The following is a 20752-nucleotide window of genomic DNA, read 5'->3' as shown; positions in this document are numbered from 1 at the left end:
GGATCTTGCACGCGGTGATGCGACTGCGCAGACGCGGGCGAGCCGTCCCGCCACCCGTCTTGTCTGCTGCCATGGGCGGAGAAGGAGGGCGAGGACAGCGAGCCCCCTCCCCTCCCCTCCCCACCCTGGATGGCACCAGCGAGCGCCGCCGCACGGCCATGTGAGGGGCCACCACCCCGCACGGTGGAATGCCGCGGCTTGAGGCGCCTCGGCGCGAGCGCAGAGCCCAGGGTGTGCGAGGGCATTGGCCTGGTGCCGGTCGATCGCGCCGCACGCAGGCGGGGGAGGGGCGAGCGAGCACTGGGGGGAGGGCGGCTGCTCGGCGGCCGGCGCGACTCGAAGGCAAGCCGGCTCGCGCTCGAGGGCCCGGATGTGGCCGCGACGTCGCTGAGGCGGGACGGGCTGTGGCTGTGCATGCGTGCACAATGGCCCCTTTTGACTCGTGGCGAATTCTGCCCGATGACGAAGGGACTCACACGCATGCACAGTGCATCCTCTCTGGTTGTACATGTTTTTTGGCAACTTCATGTGGCCTAAGGTTGGGTCGTGGCTCCGCCGCGTCTTCTGAGGGGCTGCCCGTAGCGGTGCCGATGCTGGGCTCTTCATCGAGTCGGGTGTGAGCCGGAAGGAGGTTGGAAGGCTACGGTCTCGTGGAACGTATGCGGGTTGTTATGTGAGTGCGCTTGCGGGTGAGGGCGAACTGAGGCTGTGCGTGCGCGGGGCTTCGTCTCTCTGAGTCGGGTTGCGGAAGTTTGGCTCTGTGCTGTGTTCTTCTGTATTGAATGCTTTCGCCGGAATGGCGTCTGTGATCAACCTAATGAGAAAGCAGACGAAAGGGGCTCATGTGTGTGAAGAAGAGTGCGAGGGGGAAACGCTTGCACAACACTGTCAGTGATGAGTCGCAGAGACACTTGATCAGGCTTATGTTGTGGCCGCGTGCGCGTAAGGCGTTCGGGTATCGTATATCGTACTCATCGAGGAGAGGCGCATGCCTGCATGGATGAGCGATACCCATCGCCACCGTGGGCTCTCTCGCCTTATCTTTCATACAGACTGCTCTCACTACTGCCCCCCATTGTCGATGCTGACGTTGGCATCCTCAAGAAAGTTGTTCTACTCTCCGCTAACCCCCTTTACCCTTGTGCCTCTCATCGATGCTCCCCTCACACCATGTGGCCTCCATCGAGGCGAGCTCACACACCACTGCAGATAGGGGCCCTGCACGGCCACATTGTTTGACTCCTCCCTGAGTGCCTGTGAAATCAGTTTGGTGCGGAGCGACGCCGCGCTGCTTCACCCCTCCCTCCCCCCTACACACGCGCACTTTGTCTCTCTCTTTCGCTGCCCCTCGATCCGTTGCTGTCTTCCCCCTTTCTATTGCCCGCCCTCCCTCGCATCCGGGAGCATTTAAACGCTGCTTTCAAGGTGACCAAAGGATTGTGACACGCTCGCTATCTGCATCACCCGAGGGCGTCGCCATTACTGCTCATTGCCCCCGAGCGTGGTGTTGGGCTTCCGTTGCCGACGCTGTTGCCGCCCTTAATCTGTCCCTTAATCTTTTTGGAAAAGAGACAATAGCATCGAGCAGCCCCATCGGGTGCAGAGTGGTACCTCCGCGGGCTTTCGTTTGCGTAGGCGTATGCGTACCCTCTCAACATCTGTGCTTCTCTCCTCCTCTCCCCTCTCCTCCCCTCTCGGACAGAAGATTCTTGCCAAAGTGAAAAACGGCGCACCTGCCATTGGCACCTGGTATTTTTCAGCGAGACGGCGAGAAAGGGAGAGAGAGTGGGGGGAGAGGAAGCCTACAAGAATAGCGCTGTGTTGTGTGATACGATTGCATCTTCAATGGAGATCCGCACCGCAGCTGCGAGAAAGGTGCGCGGCGCAGCCACCCGAAGCTATTACCGTAATGACTGCATCGGCGCATTGAGCTTTGCCACTGCGCTTGCACTTGCATGTGCTCTCTGCTATCAAGCGAACGCGCTGGAGGTGGGTAAATTTCTACCCGGCAATGCCTCGATGAGTGCGAAGGCTCGTTACGATTCTGTCAAGGCAGTTCAGGCACTCAAGCGAGCGATCGATGACCCTGAGCTGCAGTTGAAGGTGACAGCGGCGCTCACAAATGTAAAAAACGGCTTTGATATTTGCCAGTCAGCGCTGTACCGTTGCAACTCAGCTACCGGCGTCATTGAGGAGGCAGTCATCAGCGGCATGCGCGGCGGTACGATAAAGTGGAATGAGTTCCCCGAGTCTGTGAAGCGCATTCGCATCACGGGCTCCAGGTTGTCGCAGCCACTTGTGCTTTCTAGTCTCCCCGAAAACCTTCAAGAGTTCATGGCAACGAACGTCGAGTGGCAGTCCAACTCGATTCTGCAGCGCTGGCCCAGCGGCGAGAGTCTGCCCGGTGATGGGCCGGCCCCTCAACTTCGCGTTTTCCAGTGCGACGAGTGTGCGCTTGTGAGGGCGGATGTTACGTTGTCGGCTCCTCAGGTGGCGGCGCTGCGGGTGCTAAGCCTCTCGGGAAACCCAAACTTGCTTGTCGACCTCCGTAATCTGCCGCGCACACTCGAATCGCTGACTGTCTCCAAGACAAAGCTCGTGCAATCCACGGTCAAGGAGGCATTGGAGGCTGCGCCGGTGTCTCTCTCACTGCTGAACATCAGCTTTACCGATATCACATTCGCCTTGGAGATGCTGTCGTCAGCGAGTGCACAGCTGGAGGCGCTGGATGTGTCTGGTCTGAGAAGCGGCAGCCCAGGGTCTCTCCTGCCTGCCGTTCCGCTGCCACTTGCATGCAGCGAGAGCGGCTTCAATCCCAGAGAGCTGTACTTTCGTACGTGCGGCTTGATCGGCTTCCTCCCTGACCTTAGAAGGTGCACAAAACTGCGGGTGCTGGACTTGTCGCACAACTTTCTTTCTGGCGCTGCGCTCGCGCAACTCCCTGAGGCGATGAAGCAGCTGAGTCTCAGCCACAACACCATCCGTAGCAGCCTGCACACCGACGCTCTTCCACGTTCACTGCTCCATCTCGACCTTTCGGGGAATGAATTCACGGGCTCATTCAACCTCTCTGGACTACCGCAACAGCTGCAGTACCTCGACATCAGCCACAATCGCTTCAACGGCACGTTGAACCTAACGAGGCTACCCGAGTCTGTCAAGTTTGTGTACATTCAGTACAACAGCTTCAGCGGTGCGGTTGACCTGGTCGACATCCCACTCGGCATTCGCTTCATTATGGTGCACCACAACGACTGGGACTACCACCTGCCCGCCTTGTGACATCGAGCGTAGCCGAGTGAGGCAACGACGCTGCGCAGTCCGCACGGAGTCACTACCCCCCCCACCACACACAGACACACAGACATGCACGCTCCAAGAGGAAGGCAGGGTAGGATGAGGTGCGAGGAGGCAACAAGAAAGCGTATGTACTCCCTCACCGCGCGCCCTCTTCTTCAAGGTTAACAAGGGAGGCAAGTGCGCAAAGGTCGTGGGCTCGTGGTGATGGAAGGCCCACGGGTGCTGATCGCGCGCACAGCCCCTCACCTCTCTCCCTTCTCGACGTCGCTGCGAGGCTCCCAGGCCGCTGCGTGCGTCTCATGTGCCTTGTGTGCCTTTTCAGTATGGCCTCTGCCTCGTTTTTTGGCGCAGAGGGCTTTGCTCGCGTACACGCGTGCGTACCAGGTCCGTCGCAGCCTTTAACGTGAGGGCAAAAGAAAAGCGGCAGGGTCATGTCGACTGACTGCTTCGCTGCGATTCCCTTTTTTTTCCTTTTACCCTCTCCACAAAGAGCGGGCGTGCCCCTATCGTCATAGTGGGAGTCGCCGAATCCCTTCTCCGTCCGCGTAATAGACTGCATCTGGTCACCCCAGCCCTTTCTCTCTTTCTCCCTCTCTTTGTCTTCCCCCTTCCGTGTCATTGTCAGCTACGCCCGATAATGCGCCCGCGTGGGAAGGACAAGCAAATATGAGATGCTGCGAAATCCTGTCCACCAATGAGCAGCGTCTTTGGAAAACCATTCTGAAAGCGGACCGCGCGTTTGCCTGGCATCTCCGCACAGGGTGCTGCTATTCCCATGCGCGCCGCTAATTCACTTTTTGTGGAGACCGCTCTGCCGCTTTCACCACCTCTTCCGCACCCCCCCCGTGGCATTGGCCCTCGCTGAGGAGCTCAGGTACGCCCCATGCGCATAACCTTGCTGTCTCCTTGTGCGAACGGTTCCTGAGGCGATCGTAACCCACCATGGCCCAGAATGAACCCGGCACGCACGGAGGCGACCGCTCCTCCCTTCTCGAAGAGGCGCGCTAAGAAACGTTATTCATTTCCCTGACTCGTGCACAAGGAACTGTGATGGCACCGGCCACCCCCGTGCGTCGTATCGAAGAGTTCCCTCCTCACCCCCTTCCTCTGTGTGTGTGTAGGGCGGGAGAGGGGAGGGGAGAGGCAGGGTAGACGCCACGCACGGCCTGCGCACTGCCCTCGGGTACGGTTCGCGCCCTCTTCGGCGTCGGCGGGGAGTTCTGGGCTGGCGGCGTGGAGCGGGGGTGGTGCGCGGCCTGCTACTGCGCTGGCGCTGTTGCACCGCCGCCGCCCCGCCTGCGTCTGCTATGGTGGGTGCCCGAAGCGCGCCTGGTGCGACGCCAGGATCTTGCACGCGGTGATGCGACTGCGCAGACGCGGGCGAGCCGTCCCGCCACCCGTCTTGTCTGCTGCCATGGGCGGAGAAGGAGGGCGAGGACAGCGAGCCCCCTCCCCTCCCCTCCCCACCCTGGATGGCACCAGCGAGCGCCGCCGCACGGCCATGTGAGGGGCCACCACCCCGCACGGTGGAATGCCGCGGCTTGAGGCGCCTCGGCGCGAGCGCAGAGCCCAGGGTGTGCGAGGGCATCGGCCTGGTGCCGGTCGATCGCGCCGCACGCAGGCGGGGGAGGGGCGAGCGAGCACTGGGGGGAGGGCGGCTGCTCGGCGGCCGGCGCGACTCGAAGGCAAGCCGGCTCGCGCTCGAGGGCCCGGATGTGGCCGCGACGTCGCTGAGGCGGGACGGGCTGTGGCTGTGCATGCGTGCACGATCGGCTGAAGAGGGGCGAGAGCGAAAAGCGGACGCAGAGTCCACAAGACTGCCAGATGTGCTTCGCCGATATGCCGGCGTGTGTATAACTGCAGGGGGTGTGCGGTATCATCTCGCGAGATGCATGGCGGAGTGGAAATATGCAGCTGAATAGACGAGAGGCTGCGCATAGTGGGCCTCGCTCCGCTATACTGTGACAGTGATATCCTCTATTGCATGGCAGTACGCGATTGTTCTCTCGCCGGAAGGATGCGACTGCCCGCATCTTTTTGAAACTGTGGGGATTATTGGTTCAAGTTTGCGTGCTCATTGCATATATGGGTAATGCTGAATACATGTGTGTCTACGCTCTGAGGTAGACGCATACAAAGAGCTTGCATGCGCCTTCCTCTCTCTTTCTCCGCCACGAGTCTTAGTTGTGGGGGCGTAGACAAACTTATCTTCACGGCCGGAGTCTTGCGGTATAGGCTCTCTTACCCGTCGGGCTCACCTCCCAGCGACTCGTGGCTGTTTGGCGAAGGCAGTGCTCTCATCTGATGTGTGTAGGATGCGCGGCACATACCTGTGCGCACCACGCTACCGTGTCTCACCACTGCCGCTCTCCCTCCCTTTCTCTGTCGCTGCCGTCGGTCTTTCACTCTTCCGCTGTCTTGTGCTTTTTGTTGTTGCTCTTCGCCGTTCTTTTGGCATTAGCAGCGCTCTTTTTTTCCTGTCTTGAACAACGCACACGCGAACAAACAGGCTCCTGTACACAGTAGCCGGCGCGCATTTCCAAGTCTTCCCCCCTCCCTTCGGCAGCAGCACCGGCGCTCACGCACCAGCGCAGGAAGCACGCTCCGCAGCCGGACGGTCACTGCCTCCCCGCCATCTTTCGTCGCCCTGTGCGTCCGCTGTCCTCCCGCCCACCCCTCCACCGCTATCCTTCGCCTGTCGCACCTCCTCCCGGGCGAGGGCACATTATTTCTGCACGTCTGCCTGGACTCGATTGCACCTTTGCATGCAACATCGGGCCGCCCCCCTTTCGGTTGCTTTCCGCGGATACGTTAACCTTTTCCATTCTCCCCCACGCGACTCTTTTTGCCGTGCTGCGCAGTAACCATGGTCGATTGCTCGAGCGACCGGCAGTACCAGGCGCGGTGCGCCTTCGGCGACGCTGAGCGGTCGATTGAGGTTCACGGCGCTAAGATGGAGACCTTCAACGTGGATATCCGTAAGAACGGCGCCATGCGCAATCGAGCCATGGTGCTTTCCAGCCTCGCGGGCCTATGCACAGCGGCAGGAACCGTTGCCGTGGCTGTCGGAGCTCCGCACTGGCTGGCCGCTCTGCGAGGTGTACAGAACGTACCATGCATGGTTCTGTGGGCGGTAGCTGGCGGCGTATGCTTGGCGTATGTGTCGACCAGCTCCTTCTCCTTCGAGCGCGCGATCTATGACTTGGAGTTGCGGCGCGAGCTATGGGAGATCGACAATCACCTGTCTGGTGAGCTACAGGAGATGCTTTCCATTTACAAGGGCCAGGGACTAACCGAGGAGGAGGCGCTCATCGTCACCCGCATTTTTGCGCGCCAGAAGAATGTGTTTGCCAACTTGATGATGGTCGAGGAGCTCGGCTACTCCCGGCTGGAACCGCCGACGACGAGCGAGGCCGTCATGAACGTCGGAGTCCCTGCCTTAGTAGGCTTTGTCGTTGGTGTTGTGACGCCGCTGTTCTGCTTGGCGGGTGCACTGCGCGCCGTTTCCAGCAATCAGGGAAGCAGTGCGGGTAGTCACGGCAGCGGCATAAAGGCTGGTCTGGCAGGGTTAACAACGCGTGCAAAGCTGTTGGGAACGGGCATCTTCTGCTTGTGTAACGCAGCGTTGAGCTTCGTGCAGACGGAAGTGTTCTTTGGTGCCTACGCGCACACTCCAGAGCTGATCAACACTGCTGTTTTGAACGCCGTGGGAATCGGCTCAGTGTTTAGCCTCTGTTACGTCGCAACGCGTTGGGCGTGAGGGCAGAAGCAAGCGATAACGGCGATGCGCCCTCCGGTGCGCTTGCGCGGGAGGCTCACATAATGGACGAGGGATGGGTGACCCACGATAGGCAACGCAGAGAGAGCGACAGTGTAGGCGAAGCCGAAAGGCGCATAGGGGCAGCCGACGATTGAGAAGAACTGCAGCAACGTATGGCGGCGAGTGAGGAAGGCAGGCAGGGGGGCTGTGCATTTCAAGCCTTCCTGCAGCATGCGGGCTGCTGGGGTGACCGCCGCAGCAGCCCACGCCAAAGGAGTAATGGTGAAACGGGGTGAGTGGGGCCACGCATGGCTGCCGCGCCGGACAACAGACGGATGGAGCCTTGTGGCCGGCAGTAAGCGGCAGGTCACTTCATCCCCGGCATTCGTGCACACCTGAGTTGCCTCTTGGGGGGCGCGAGGTGGACAGCGCTTCTTTTGCTTCCTCAGCCGCCAGCCGCGGCTGGCCGCGAGCAGCTCGTGTGCGGTATTTTTGTTTGTATGGGAAGAGATGTTTCCCTCTCTATGTGTCCTGATGACTACGCCAGCCATTCCATGTCTTGGCCGTGATGTGCAAAGCGCCGTGACCCGCACTCTTCTTATCGAGCATCGAGTATACGTGATGATGCCGGCCACCTCCGTGTGCCGTGTCGCAGGCCCCCCACTCCCACTCTATTTTGTCTCTCTCTATCTGTAGCGGGGGACGCGGATGAGTGCCGGCCAGGACATTGCGCGTGATGCGTCCCTACCCGCTATAGACAGTCTACAAGACATCGGTGCATCGCTGCAGAAGAAATGACCGGGCGACTCTTCGTTTTTGTCAAAAAGGCCTTCGGTACACTTCAGCTTGAGAAGCCGGTTCACCTGTCGGCACTGCAGCCCAGCGCCCATTTCGCTCTTCTCATATGTGTGAAACTGCAGGGGTGGTCAGGCAGAAAAACGGTGTCAGAGGCCTGATGGCGAACTGAATGAAGGAACTCTGTGGGGATTTCAGTGTCGAGCGCGATGTGGATACCGGGACGGGAGGGAAGAGTCGCGATAGGCCCCTGAAGCAGCAATGCTGATCGCGGCGGCACTCGAAGCCGCCACCGCCACCCTTCCCATTTTGTTGCCGCTAACCCTATTCGTCTCCGCCTCATGCCCGCATCTCGCCGTCCCTTTCCTTCGCACGTTTTCACCCCTGCGCCTTTGCCGAGTCTCCGTGAGAGAGAGTGTGCGAATGCCTGTCTGTTGCTGGTATGTGTGCGTGCGTTTTTCTGTGCGCATGCGTGTCGGGTCTCTCCATTGGCGGGGCCGCAGGTGCGCACACGCCCACACGCTCGCCTAGATGCACAGGCCCCTTCCCTTTCCTTGCTCTCTTCTCTGTACTCGTCAGTGCGCTCGGATGCCCGCATCGCCATGCGGCCCTTTATGAGAAGAGTAGCAGAACATGTGGTGGGGAGGGGAGTGAGTGCAGGGGCGAGGTGCATCGGCTTGAGGATGGCGCAGAGGGAACGCACGCTAGTGGCACCCTCACCAGTCGAGGGTCTGCGCCTATGCTTCATGGTGACGGAGCCCTCCAGAGGGCTTCAACGTCAACGCCACAGAGCGCTCCTATGAATCAAGTGCTCTTTACCAGTCCCAATTCTGGCGACACCTGAAGGGGACAGCAGGAGACGGAAGGCGAGTGGCAGCACCTCTTCTCTTCATGTGGTGTACCCCACTTCTTTCCTCAGGCGCCCATACGCACTGGTAGCGACCCCTTTCCTCTCCATAGGCACTTCTGCTGCTTCGCATTATTCGTGTTTCGAAGTCTTAACCGTTGCCGCTGTGCCTATGCGCGGCCCCTCAAGTGCGCTCTTAACCGGCCGAGTACCTCTCTTCACCCAAGCACGTGCATCTCACGAGACGCGTCTCGATGCCCACCTCCACTTGCCAGGAAAGGGGAAAAAAGGGGAAGGGGGAGGGGTATAGGGCGGTGTGGTGGTGCGTCGATGTCCCTTCCGGCTGTGTGCGTAGATCGCATCTCGCATTCCCCGGATTAGCTTCGCTCTGTGTTGCGCGCCTCGCCAACGCTGCTCTTGTGTTGGTATCCCTCCACCCCACTTGCAGGTGTGTGTGTGGGGGGGGGAGGGGACCTCACGCATGGCGGTCGCCCTCTCACCCGCAGAAGGGTGAGAAGAAGCACCTCGACGCCGACGAAGAAGCAGAGTATATCGCGACTCACTGCCGACGCCGGCAGCTCTGTCAACCATGCCGCCTCCCTCTCTTTCCCACTTGCCCTCCCTCTCTCTTCCGATCTACGCATGGGAAAAGCCAATTCATCGACGCGCCCACGCACAGACATACGCAGAAGTGGAGCAGCTCTTTGACGTCTCTCAACGTATCGACGACCCACCGTTTCTCTTGAGGTGCAGATACGGCACAACACTACGGGGGGAGGCGGGAGCGGGCGAAGCAGCTCGTCACAATACATCGCACACACACACACACTACATCACACACACACAAAGTAATTGACCTCGGTAGGCGCGGCGGACAATGCAGCTCTTGATCTCGTTTTCAAGGCCAAGGTCGGACGGAGGTGCAGCGCCATCGGCCCCGATCTCGTTCCTCTCACTGCTGATGCTCGTCATGCTAGTCACCAGGCCACTGGCGACGCATGGCAAGGGGATTCACACGACGGTGGAGGCGTCGTGGAATGAGACGCCTCTGTACCAAGAGGGCTGTGAGTGGGCCGGGCGGTTCTTCGGTGATGATGCCTTTTACAGCTGCCTCGATGCACTTTGGCCGGTGTCTCCATCAAAGAGACATGACAGCAGTATCGCGAACTCGGAGGAGGCAGGTGCTGCGACCAGCGCCCGCTTCCGCACGCAGAAGCTGCAGTACGCGCGACTTTTAGAGGCCCTTTTCGACCTACCAGAGACGCGTGGCGCCAGCAGGGCCTTGTTTGAAACTGAGATGGCGGCGCGTGTCTACTCACCGGCAGTGGAAGCTCACTATGCCCTTTCTGAGAAGGCGCTGCGCGAGACCGCGTCGCAGACATACGTGCTCAATAGGGACGACGCCGATCGAGGTGCGCTTGGCAGCGACGACCGCGTGGCCTGCGGCGAGCCCTTCGCTGTGGTTTACACCCGCACTGCTTCCGGTGCCCCACTACAGGCGGTCCGCGCTCAAACACCCTCTGCCCTGAAGAGTGTCATGGGCGGTACGGAGCAGTCACGCATAGGCGCACTGGTGTCCGTAGACGAGGTTACTTTCACGAGCTTTGATCACCGTTACCTGCCCGCATCGGCTGCTGCTGCTAGTGAAGTGCCGGCGGTGGTCATTCTGTATGGGCTACCTGGCTGCCCTGCCTCCCACGCGCTGCATCGCACTGCGGTGGAGCTTGCGACCCCCGTGGACGCCGCTAGTGCCATCTCCGCGGGTACGCCGGCCTATTTCTGGCGACACCTACCGGTGTCGGTGGCGCGGCTCTGCGCCGCAGCTGTTCCTGGGCTGCTATCCTCAGGAGCGACCGCGAGCCTATGGGACAGCCCGCTGCTGGTGCAGGGCTACGGCGTCACTGTTGACATCAAGAACATGGAGTACAAAGTGTTGGATGAGAAGGCGGCTGCGCAGCAGCAAGCCAAGGAGCAGAGCTCGGTGGCAGCAGCTGCGGAATCGCCAAAGGATGGTGCCGGTACCGGTGCCGCGGCTGCGGCGAGCCGGGTGCCACAGACGCAGGTGGACCGCGTCGTTGGCGGCTTTCACGTTGTGCGGCTGAAGGAGCGGTACCCGAGCCTGGCCGCCGCCCTGGACGAGTTCGCTGCCCTCCTGGACGAGGACGTGGGCACGGGGGACATGAAGGTGGACTTTGATGTGTGGGAGCTGCAGAAGATCGGCCTCGCCGCGGCGCAGTATCTTCGAGAAGTGGGCGACCAGAGCCGGCGCTTTCACCTGCTGAAGGACATGGTCACCCGGTTCCCGGCCTACGCCGCCGCCCTCTCCCGCATTGCTGCAGAGTCTGACCGACTGGTGGAGGTGCAAAAGGTTTTGCCGATTCTTCACCAGCGCATTAGCCCAGGTGAGTCAGCGCTCTTCCTGAATGGCTGGCGCATGGAGGAGAATGACCTGACCCTTTTTGGCGTCCTACGCGCCTTGCATGAGGAGGAGCAGCTCCTTCGGCGCACCAAAACGGTGTTAGTCACCCACTCACTCCCCGCCACGGCAGCCGATGCAAGCTCAGGGGACGCGGAGGAGGAGGTGCATACAGTGCCGCTGGATCCCGCACAGCTCGAAAAGTCTGCCGCATACGTGAAGCGCACGGCTCGTCGCGTCATGGGGACGTTGGGGGGCCTCGCTGATGGGGAGACCGCGTACGCAATTCCTGCAGAGCGTATCACGTGGATCAACAACGTAGAGACAAGCCCACAACTGAAGAGGCTTCCAGCTGGCCTCAGCACCCTCTTAGCCAAAGGCCACGGCGCCCCGCTGCTCCCACGACGAAACCTGCTGAATTTTGTGCTGATGTTGGATCCGTTGTCCAGGTCGAGTCTGCAGAGCATCTCCCTCATCCTCCAACTCCGTCGCCAGGGCATCACCGCCCGCTACGGACTTGCACTAGTAGACCAGACGTGGTCGCCGATGTTTCAGTCTGGGGCGCAAGACGGGGTCGAAGGCTTTCGGGGAGAGTCTGCTGGATCGCATGCCGCACTTCAGGTATTCACTCTCATTCATCACCTTGCCGCCAACAACAGTGAGTCTGGGATGCTGAGCTTTCTGCTGCAGCTGTTACAGGCGGCATTGCAAGCCAGCACGGAAAGAGTCTCTGACGCCGTCATCTCCGACGTCTGCAAGAGTAACGCGAAAGCGCTGCTGCGCTCCAGCATCGCTGAGCTGACGCGAAGTGCGGACTTTCTCAGCTACTACCATGAGACACAGGCGGCGCTGCGCCGCTTTCCTCTTCCCAAGTACCCGGCCACCTTCCTGAACGGTGTCAAGGTGGACATGAACCTCGGCGCCATCTCCGCTGCGTTGCAGAGAGAGATAGAGCTGCTGCGGGGGTGGGTGTCGAGCGGTGTCCTGCGAGATGAGATGAAGAGCATGTACGACTCCATTCTCGAGCAGCGAGGCGCGGTGGACCACATTCAACCCGCGCTGCTTGGTGCCCCACTGACGATGCGTTGGTCAGACAAGGCGATGACGGTCGCCTATGTCAAGAGGCTGCCATACATCTACAGCGCCGCGTACGCCGGAGACGTCCCGGTGCTCACCCAGCTGGTGACGTTGCCGTGCGCGTTCACGACAGCGATGCTGCAGCAGGTGCGAACGGTCGTGACCGCGCTGGAGGAGTGTGCCACAGCCTCGGCAAAGAGCGCCCAGATACATGACGTGTGCGGCAGTCTGCGACTCTCGCTGGTCTCGTGTCCCGGCGCTGCGTCCCTCTTCCATCACCACATGGAAGCGCTTCAGCGGCAGCTGGCTCGCAGCAGGGTGCCGGAAGGAAAACGGTACGCTACACTTCTGCGGTACGTATCGCATCTTTCGGAGGCGGTCGCATCGACAAGTGGTGACCCGAACACTCTTCTGAGCACCGAGACAGTGAGGGCGGCGCTAGAGGCGGCGCCACTTCCTGCAGACGTGCAGGCGTTAGCTGATGTCTCTCGCAGCGCCGAGGCAAATTCAGAGCGGCATTGGAGTCTTGGACGGGTTCAGTGGTGGGCCGCCTTCACGGACGCGTTCCAAGGAAGCACCGAAAGCGTTGCCCTCGTCACCAATGGTCGGATTATTTCCATGGATACGAGCTTCAGCGTAGCAGATGTGATCGCGGCAGCTCGGCTCATGACATCCGCCACCAAAGCTGTTCAGGAAGCGGTGATGCATTTAGATTTTGCTGACATGAAAAGCGCCGACGGTGGCGGTTACGCCGCGGAGGAGCTGGACACAAATTTCTTTGCTGGCAACATTGCCTGCCTTAGCAGTGTCTTCGGTGATGAGTTCTCGCGGCGTGCAGTGGTGCAGGAGTCCTCCGCGCCTGTGTTGATGCGGGTGGAGGATTTGGTGTCTTCCGCAAAGGACTGGAGGCGCCTACGATCGGTGCTCTTGACATTAAGCAATGTTCATGCCGCAGGAGCGTCGGCGGACACCACCGGGGGCATTGGGGGACAGGAGGACGAGCGGAGTGGTTTGATGGCGCAGCCGCTGCACCGTGTGATGGCTTTCGTCGACCCTTCATCGCGTGATGCGCAGGTGATTGTTTCGCTCGCTGACTTCCTTCTCCAGTCTTCGCTGCACATTCACCTTACGGTGGTGCTGAACCCCTCACTGGACGTGAAGTTCCCCATTCGAAACTTCTACGAGTACGTCGCGAGGCCGACTCTGGCGTTTGAAGAGTCCTCAGGTCGGGTCGTCGCGCCACTTGCTACGTTCACGCAGATGCCGTCGTCGATGCTGCTCACACTCGGCGTCGAGGAGCCGCCGTCGTGGACCGTCTTCTCCCAGGATGCCGAGGTAGACCTGGACAATATCATGCTATCAAGGCTGCCTCGCGGAACGCTCTTCGTGGCAGCTGTATACCGCATGCACTCTCTTCTACTGACGGGTGACGCGACCGATGCGCGGAGCGGTTCAGCACTCAACGGGCTGCCGCTTTCCTTACTCTCTCCATCCCGTTCAGGGGGCGCTCCAAACGCCGCCTCCGCAGCGCGCATCACCGACACGCAGGTGATGGCCAACCTAGGCGGCTACTACCAGCTGCAGGCGAACCCCGGTCTCTGGTATCTTTCCATCAAGGAGGGGCCGGTGGCGGCGGCCTATTGCATCGAGTCCGTCGGCGGCGACGTCGTGCACGAGTGCGCAGAGGTAGGAAGGGAGTCATCACTGAGGAACTGGACCCAGGGCCAGCACATACCGCTGATGATCGACTCCTTCCGCGGTCGTCACCTTTCATTGCGAGTGGCCCACACGCCAAACTCCGCGGTGACCACAAATCTGCAGGCTATCCTACAGCGAATGGCTTCTGATGTGAAGCTCTTATGGCCTCCGTCGTGGGTGTCGCGTGGTGTAAAGCCTGCATCGCCAGAGAAGCCAACGCTCAATATCTTTTCCGTCGCCTCTGGCCACCTGTACGAGCGGTTCCTGCGGATGATGATGTACAGCGTGCACAAACAGTCAAGTGACAAGTACGGCACTAACACGACACGCATCAAGTTCTGGGTGATCGAAAACTTTCTGTCCCCGCAATTCAAGCGTTACATACCGCTCCTTGCAGAGCAACTTGGGTTCGAGGTCGGCTTTGTTACGTATCGCTGGCCGTGGTGGCTGCCGCGGCAGACAGAGAAGCAGCGAAAGATCTGGGCCTACAAGATTCTCTTCCTGGACGTGCTGTTCCCTCTCGACGTTGACCGGATCATCTTTGTCGATGCCGACCAGACCGCTCAGGCCGACCTACACGAGTTGTACAACATGAAGATCGGCGGCGAGGCTATCGCCATGGCTCCTTTCTGCCAAAAGTTCAAGAACACGGCCACCGTTCAATTTCGCTTCTGGGAGAAAGGGTTCTGGGAGAGCCACCTGCGCGGTAAGCCCTACCACATCAGCGCCATCTTCCTCGTTGACCTTCGCCGCTTTCGCGCGATGCTGGCGGGCGATCAGTATCGCGGCATTTACGCACAGCTGGTCGCGGACCCGAACAGCCTGCAGAATCTCGACCAGGACCTGCCAAACTTCATGCAGGACATCATTCCCATCTTCTCCCTGCCAGAGCGTTGGCTGTGGTGTGAGACGTGGTGCAGCAAGAAGAGCAAGTCAAGGGCTAAAACGATCGACCTCTGCAACAACCCGTTGACAAAGATGCCCAAGTTGGAGAACGCCAAGATGGTAATACCCGGGTGGGAGGAGCTGGACAACGTGCTGCAGAACATGTCGGATAGCTTGCTCGACAGGTTGTAAGTCTCTAGGAGATGGCGCAGGGGCGGTGGCGGAGAGGAAGGCAGCTGTTTGGGCATTCATGCGTGTATTCCTCCGAGCGTACGTGCCCCTGCCTGCGAACTCGTTGAGAGCTCCGCGACTATAGCCCTTTTCTCTCTTTGTATATACACTATATATATATATGTGCATGTTGTCGAGGCCGCATCGTCGCGCTGCGCATATCAGCCTATGGGTTGACGGGACCACGGGCCGCTCTCACCCTCTCGCTTGCTCTGCCCAGCCCTCCCGGATGCGTGCAGCGCGCATCAACAAGACACCCTACTCCTCGGTTCTTCGGAAGAAGGGCCCGGCGACTCAGGCGCTCCTCTGCACATGCCCTGTGCACCCTCTTTTCCTCCTCTGTTCTTCGCGCACTCGTTGCTGTTTAACACGGCGCAAGCGCAGAGCACAAGGTCGGCGAAGACCCTTAATTGATGCCGGCCCACCGCCCGCCCTCTCCTTGCGAGCGCCCGGCATGCACCTGGCCCACCTTCTGCTGCCGGCACGGCACGTACCACCACCTTCGCCCTCGAGGGCGACCCCGGTGTCGGCGCGCAAGGACCCGGGCATGGGGCCTGCTCAGGTCAGTGTGGTGCCGGCCGATCGCGCCGCACGCAGGCGGGGGAGGGGGGTGGAGAGAGAACTGGGGGGAGGTTGCTCGGCGGCAATCCGGCTCGCGCTCGAGGGCCCAGATGTGGCCGCGGTGCCGCTGAGGCAGGAGAGGCTCTGGATGTGCATGCATGCACAATGGTGCCTTTTTAATGATACCAGGCGGGGGTGAGATGAAACATTTTCACTGCTTTCTCCTGACAGCCGGGGACATCTCTGTGGGAGGTGCGTTGGAGCTGCCGAGCGCCACGCTCTTGGCGAGGAAGCCAAGCAGCCGCGGCGAGTGGCATGGCCGAGCGCCTACGACGTCGGGAAGACCAGGGCGGTCTCGGCTCCACTGATGTCGGTGGGCAGAGCCGGGAGGGCGCGGCGGCGGGCCGACGTGTGGGGCAGTGGCGACGTGTGCTGTAGCCACATGACGGGCTCGGCGCCAGCGCGACTCGGGGGCGAGCCACGTGGCGCCCGGCGTGACCGGCGCGGCTGTGAGGCTGCCAGCGAAGCGGCTGGCGGGCTGAGCTGGAGAGCGAGGCGGTGCTCTGCAGAGGGCGTCGGAGCATTGATGTGACGCGCGTGTGGCGCTGCTGCGCATCGCGAGGCGACGGGGCCCTGCAAGGGGAGCGGAGCGCGGTATGGCCTCATGCACTCCATGGCGGAGCGGGGGCACGCTGGGGTGGGGGGAGACAGGTGACTTTCACTCCATGGGATCTCTCGCCTGATTCTCAATCCACCGCTTGTTCGGCTTCTCCTCTTTTCTGGCACGCACTCTCTATGTGCGGACGCCGATGGGTGTGGGATTGGTGCACTGGACGCTAATTTAACAACCGTGCACCAGCTCCCGTTCAAATGCGGACATGTGCGTCAACCAACAGAATTCTGTAGGGTCAGTTGCGTGTCTGTGCCTCGCAAGGTCTCTTCTCTCTGCACGGCACGTGCGCTCTTCATTAGGAGTGCACACGTGGGCGGTGGAACCTCTTTAGGTGAGCATTTAGAAACGCAGAAGGCCTTTGCTTCTTTAGATGTGGCATCGTAGCGTTTTTTAGGTGTACATGCTCCCTCCTCCCCCCGCACACACACAAGAAAGTCAGGCCGCTGCCCTGACTTTGTGATCGTACGCTGCGTAGGCGCTGGAGTACATCAGAACCGATTCACTGTGATGCCGCGGAGATTGCCCCCCTGCGCCCACCCCGGCTTTCCCATGCGCCAGCAAGCGCTGCATGAGTTTAGCCTCAGCTGTGCGCACGTGCCTGCCTGCATGGGGGGGTGATCGTCTCGGTGCGTTTTCTTGGGACGGGTACACCACCTGCCGCTTGCTATCGGTGCGCTCGCTCGCACGTATTCCCGAAAGGCGCTGCAGTTTCCTTCGGCCTCCCCCTCTTGTTTTCGGGCTTTTGTTTGCGTCGACTGGCGGCCGCGGCATGTGATCCCTCCTCTCCCTCTCTCATCCCATTCCATCCTCTGCTGCCCCGCCCCTATCCTTCTCCTCCATACGCCACCACCGGGGTTAAACGTCGAAGCCTCTCAAGAAAGAGCTATGCCGACTCCCGCGGGGAAAAGCGGCACCGGCACGCTGCCGCTGACCCTGCACGTGACGCCACGCGTGGATCGGGCAATCATTTACCAGAACAAGTCGCTGCAGCGCCGATGCGCGCCGCTGTCGTTCAGCACACCATTGAACGAGGTTCAGGTCGTAGTGCCACTGCCGAAAAGGAGCAGCGCGCACTGCGGGTTCGACCGTGACTCGCTGCAGGTCGAGTTTGGCCCTGCGTTGGAGGGCAGGATCATACTTGCCGGGGTGCAGGTGGATGAAGTGGATGAGCGCTGCTTGCGCCGTGACGGGACGGTGGAAGTCGGGTCGACACGGTCTGCAGATGTGGCGAGCGCAAGTGACTCAGACTTGGAGGGTGAAGGGGCAGGCGATATGCCATCAGCGAATGCGCGCCGCGAGTTGGAGTCGCAGCTCCGCCTAGTGAAGCAGAAACTGCGCCTCAATGCCATCGCCCAAGCCGAGGCCGCCACTGTGCGTGATTATGCGGTTGATCTTGCGACGAGTGCGGTGGATCCATGCAAAGGCGCACCGCTGATGTGTACCGCTGCGTTACACGATCCGGAGATGTGGGCCGCGCACCTCGACGCGCTGGAGAAAGCTAAGAGAGAGCACGCGAAAGCAGCGCGTGAGCTCCTGCGCGCCAAGGAAGCGCTCGAGGCTGAGAAATCGACGCTTGAGATGAAGCTGCATTCGGCCACCGGCGAGCAGCGGCCTTGGGGCGGCGGCAGCGCAGAAGCGAGGCCCATGGTCGATGTCGCGTTGCTGACGCTCAAGGTGCTAGAGGCTGTTCCAGCTGGACCGCAAGCGGTGGTGTACGTGTCGTACATGGTGCCGAGCGGCCGGTGGAACGCGGTGTACGAGGCGCATCTGAACACGATGACAAACGAGGTGGTCGTGTACTACAACGCAGAGGTCGTACTCAATTCGGGTGATGACTTGAAGGATGTGTCACTGACGCTCTCCTCTGCCATTCCGCGGCGGAATGCTGCGTTGCCGCCAACGATGACTATCTGGCGCTGTGGCGTTGTGCAGCCGCAGCCGGTGATGTCTGAGCCCTTGATGAATGCTGACGACTCCATGAATCACGCGGCGAACGCTCGCTCGGGTGTTGCCGCAATGCGGAAGGCATGCATCCCCTCTGCTGCACCGATGATGGCGCGCGCCACGGCGCAGGCGGAGCAGGCCGGCACCGGGGCCATCATGAACTTCGCCATCTCGAACCCGCAAACGGTGATGGCGAACGGGAAGTCGACGCGTCTGCCCCTGGCAGAGCTTCGAATGCCTGCTTCGATTAGCTACGTCAGCGTGCCGGAGAAGTCTCTGGCCGCCTTCGCGCACGCCAAGATGAAGAATGCGAGCGACGCCTTGCTTTTACCCGGCGAGGTGGCTGTCTTCCTGGATGGGAGCTTCGTGTTTCGGTCACGGCTCGAGAAGCCGTGCATGCCGGGGGGTAAGCTGGACATGTACTTCGGCGCAGACCCAAGTGTGGAGGTGAAGCGAGTGCTGCTTCGTCAGACAAACAAGAAAGCGCCGAGCGCCTACTTTAAGGGATCGAAGAGATGTGTGAAGACGCGCGTGTACAAGATTACGATCCGCAACAAGAAGCGCGCCACCGGTGCCGCTGACGACGCTGTCCGCATCAATCTTGTGGAGCACATACCCGTCAGCAATGAGGAGCAGCTGCAGGTGCGTCTCGTGTCGCCGCTAAAGCCATACGAGGACGTCTACATCTATGATGATGAGGAGGACAGGGTGAAGCAGCAGCTGCGGAAGTCTCGGCTGCTCCACAACGAAGGGGTTGTGGAGATGGAGCGCATCGTGCATGCTGGCGAGAGTGTTGAGGTGATTTTCGCGTTCGAGGTGGAGGCGCCGAGCGACGCTACCGTCTATGGGCTTTGAGCTGTGTCGTGTCTAACAGGCAGCTTGCGTGCGGATGAGGAGAGCGGCACACGGGTGCCGCACGGAGGAGTGGGGAGAGCAGGGGTGTAAAGGTGAGGGCAAATCGCAGCCGAGGACGGCATCATCACCTTTGACATGCCCCGTGGCGAGGGAGCCACCTGATTGTGTGCAGTGGTATTGGCTCTGACTCGTTGCAGGTGCGGCTCTGGCACTTCGCTCTTCTTTTTCGCAGCTCCCATGTGGTGCACAATGAACGACGCGCACCTCATCGTCTGATCCCATCTTCGGTGAGTGCTGATTCACGTTGACTGCGCCCTACACACGTTTTACCAACTAGTCTTTAGCGTCTCGTTATGATACGCAAGGGCCACAGCAGCCGTCGGCCGGTGCATCCTCGAGGCAGGAGCTCCGCCCCTTTGGCCTTCCCTTTTCCTCTCTTCCTCATCTTTTTCTTTCATCTTTCTCAAGCCGCCACGTGTGCGCATGTGCTCGTGAGTGTGTGCCATGTCCTGGCCTCTGCTGCGTGTCGCCCTTGCCTCCCCTTCTTCTCTTCACACACACACACACGCAGACACACACAAGAGCCGCTTTTCTTTTTAGTATTGTGTGTATGTATGGGTGGCTGCACCGTTTACTGACGGGCTGTGGTGCAGTGCCTGAATGTCTATTGGTGTCGCTGCGTGCGTGTAGAGGTTAATGTGCACCCTTCACAGCCCATTCGCTCTTGGTGGCTCTACGTAGATTTTCCCGCGCTTGCTGCCTCCTCCCCCTCTCTTCCCCCTAACCTTCTCTCCCCCATTTCTATTGGTGATGGCCTTTCGCTGGTCTCTTCGTGCACTCTTGGCCGACTCGCCGCTGACGTCGTTGGTGTGGAAACGCTTGCACACAAAGCGGCTCTGCTCGCATAGACTGTGCACCCTCCGTAACACCAAACTGGGAAGCACAGGGCCAGCGGCCATCCCTGAACAGTACGCGTCTGTAGCGACAAGAATGGCCTCTGCTCGGGGCGGGGGTGGGGTCTCCTGTGGCGAGGCGCGGAGAAGGAGCGACAAAAGAGCCTGTGTGGGACACAGGTTGCTATATACTTTGACGCCATGCTCAGACTGCTGCTTGAACTTGTGCTTGATTTACTGCCGCTCTCCCCACCTCTGCACCCTTAGTGTGGGTGTATGCGTGTGTGTGTGTGCCTCCGTCGGTATTCATGTCGCCGGGCCCCCCCTTCTCCCTCCCACTCTCCACCCCTCACCCCTCTCACATTCCCAGAAGGGAGGCTCAGCAAGAACTTACCCGGCATTACTGTTCCCCAGTGTGCACGTTTGCATTCTCCCCTCAAATCCTTTGAATTCTGTCGCGGTTCCGCGTGCTGCCCACCACACTCGCCCTCGATCCTTCAGACTCGGGTGCGCACTGATGGCAAGGACAGAGGGCGGTGCCCCCGTTCTCCCCCTTTTTCTCTTCGCACCCGCCGCGCTATCGACCCCCTTCGCCTGTTTTCAGATGCGCCTTGCATTGCACGGGACATCTTTTTCCACTTTTCACTGCTTTCCCCTGACAGCCGGGGACATCTCTGTGGGAGGTGCGTTGGAGCTGCCGAGCGCCACGCTCTTGGCGAGGAAGCCAAGCAGCCGCGGCGAGTGGCATGGCCGAGCGCCTACGACGTCGGGAAGACCAGGGCGGTCTCGGCTCCACTGATGTCGGTGGGCAGAGCCG

General features: G+C 60.5%; 3 protein-coding genes across 3 annotated transcripts; all 3 read left to right on the top strand.

Annotated features, from left to right (window-relative positions):
- Positions 1–1845: 1845 nt before the first annotated feature.
- LSCM1_04501 (uncharacterized protein) lies at positions 1846–3282 on the top strand (the record flags this gene model as incomplete). Its single annotated transcript, XM_067322005.1, has 1 exon — positions 1846–3282. The coding sequence occupies one exon, from the start codon at positions 1846–1848 to the stop codon at positions 3280–3282; it is 1437 nt and encodes a 478-aa protein (XP_067177100.1).
- Positions 3283–6166: 2884 nt separating this feature from the next.
- On the top strand, positions 6167–7060 carry LSCM1_04500 (uncharacterized protein; the record flags this gene model as incomplete). The annotated part of the gene is made up of 1 exon (XM_067322004.1): positions 6167–7060. The coding sequence occupies one exon, from the start codon at positions 6167–6169 to the stop codon at positions 7058–7060; it is 894 nt and encodes a 297-aa protein (XP_067177099.1).
- A 10068-nt stretch (positions 7061–17128) lies between these two features.
- Positions 17129–19042, top strand: LSCM1_04498 (uncharacterized protein; the record flags this gene model as incomplete). Its single annotated transcript, XM_067322003.1, has 1 exon — positions 17129–19042. The coding sequence occupies one exon, from the start codon at positions 17129–17131 to the stop codon at positions 19040–19042; it is 1914 nt and encodes a 637-aa protein (XP_067177098.1).
- Positions 19043–20752: the final 1710 nt, after the last annotated feature.

The sequence above is a fragment of the Leishmania martiniquensis genome, chromosome 29 (assembly GCF_017916325.1).
Source record: "Leishmania martiniquensis isolate LSCM1 chromosome 29, whole genome shotgun sequence".
Taxonomy (NCBI): Eukaryota; Euglenozoa; class Kinetoplastea; order Trypanosomatida; family Trypanosomatidae; genus Leishmania; species Leishmania martiniquensis.
This window is presented reverse-complemented; position numbering and strand designations above follow the sequence as displayed.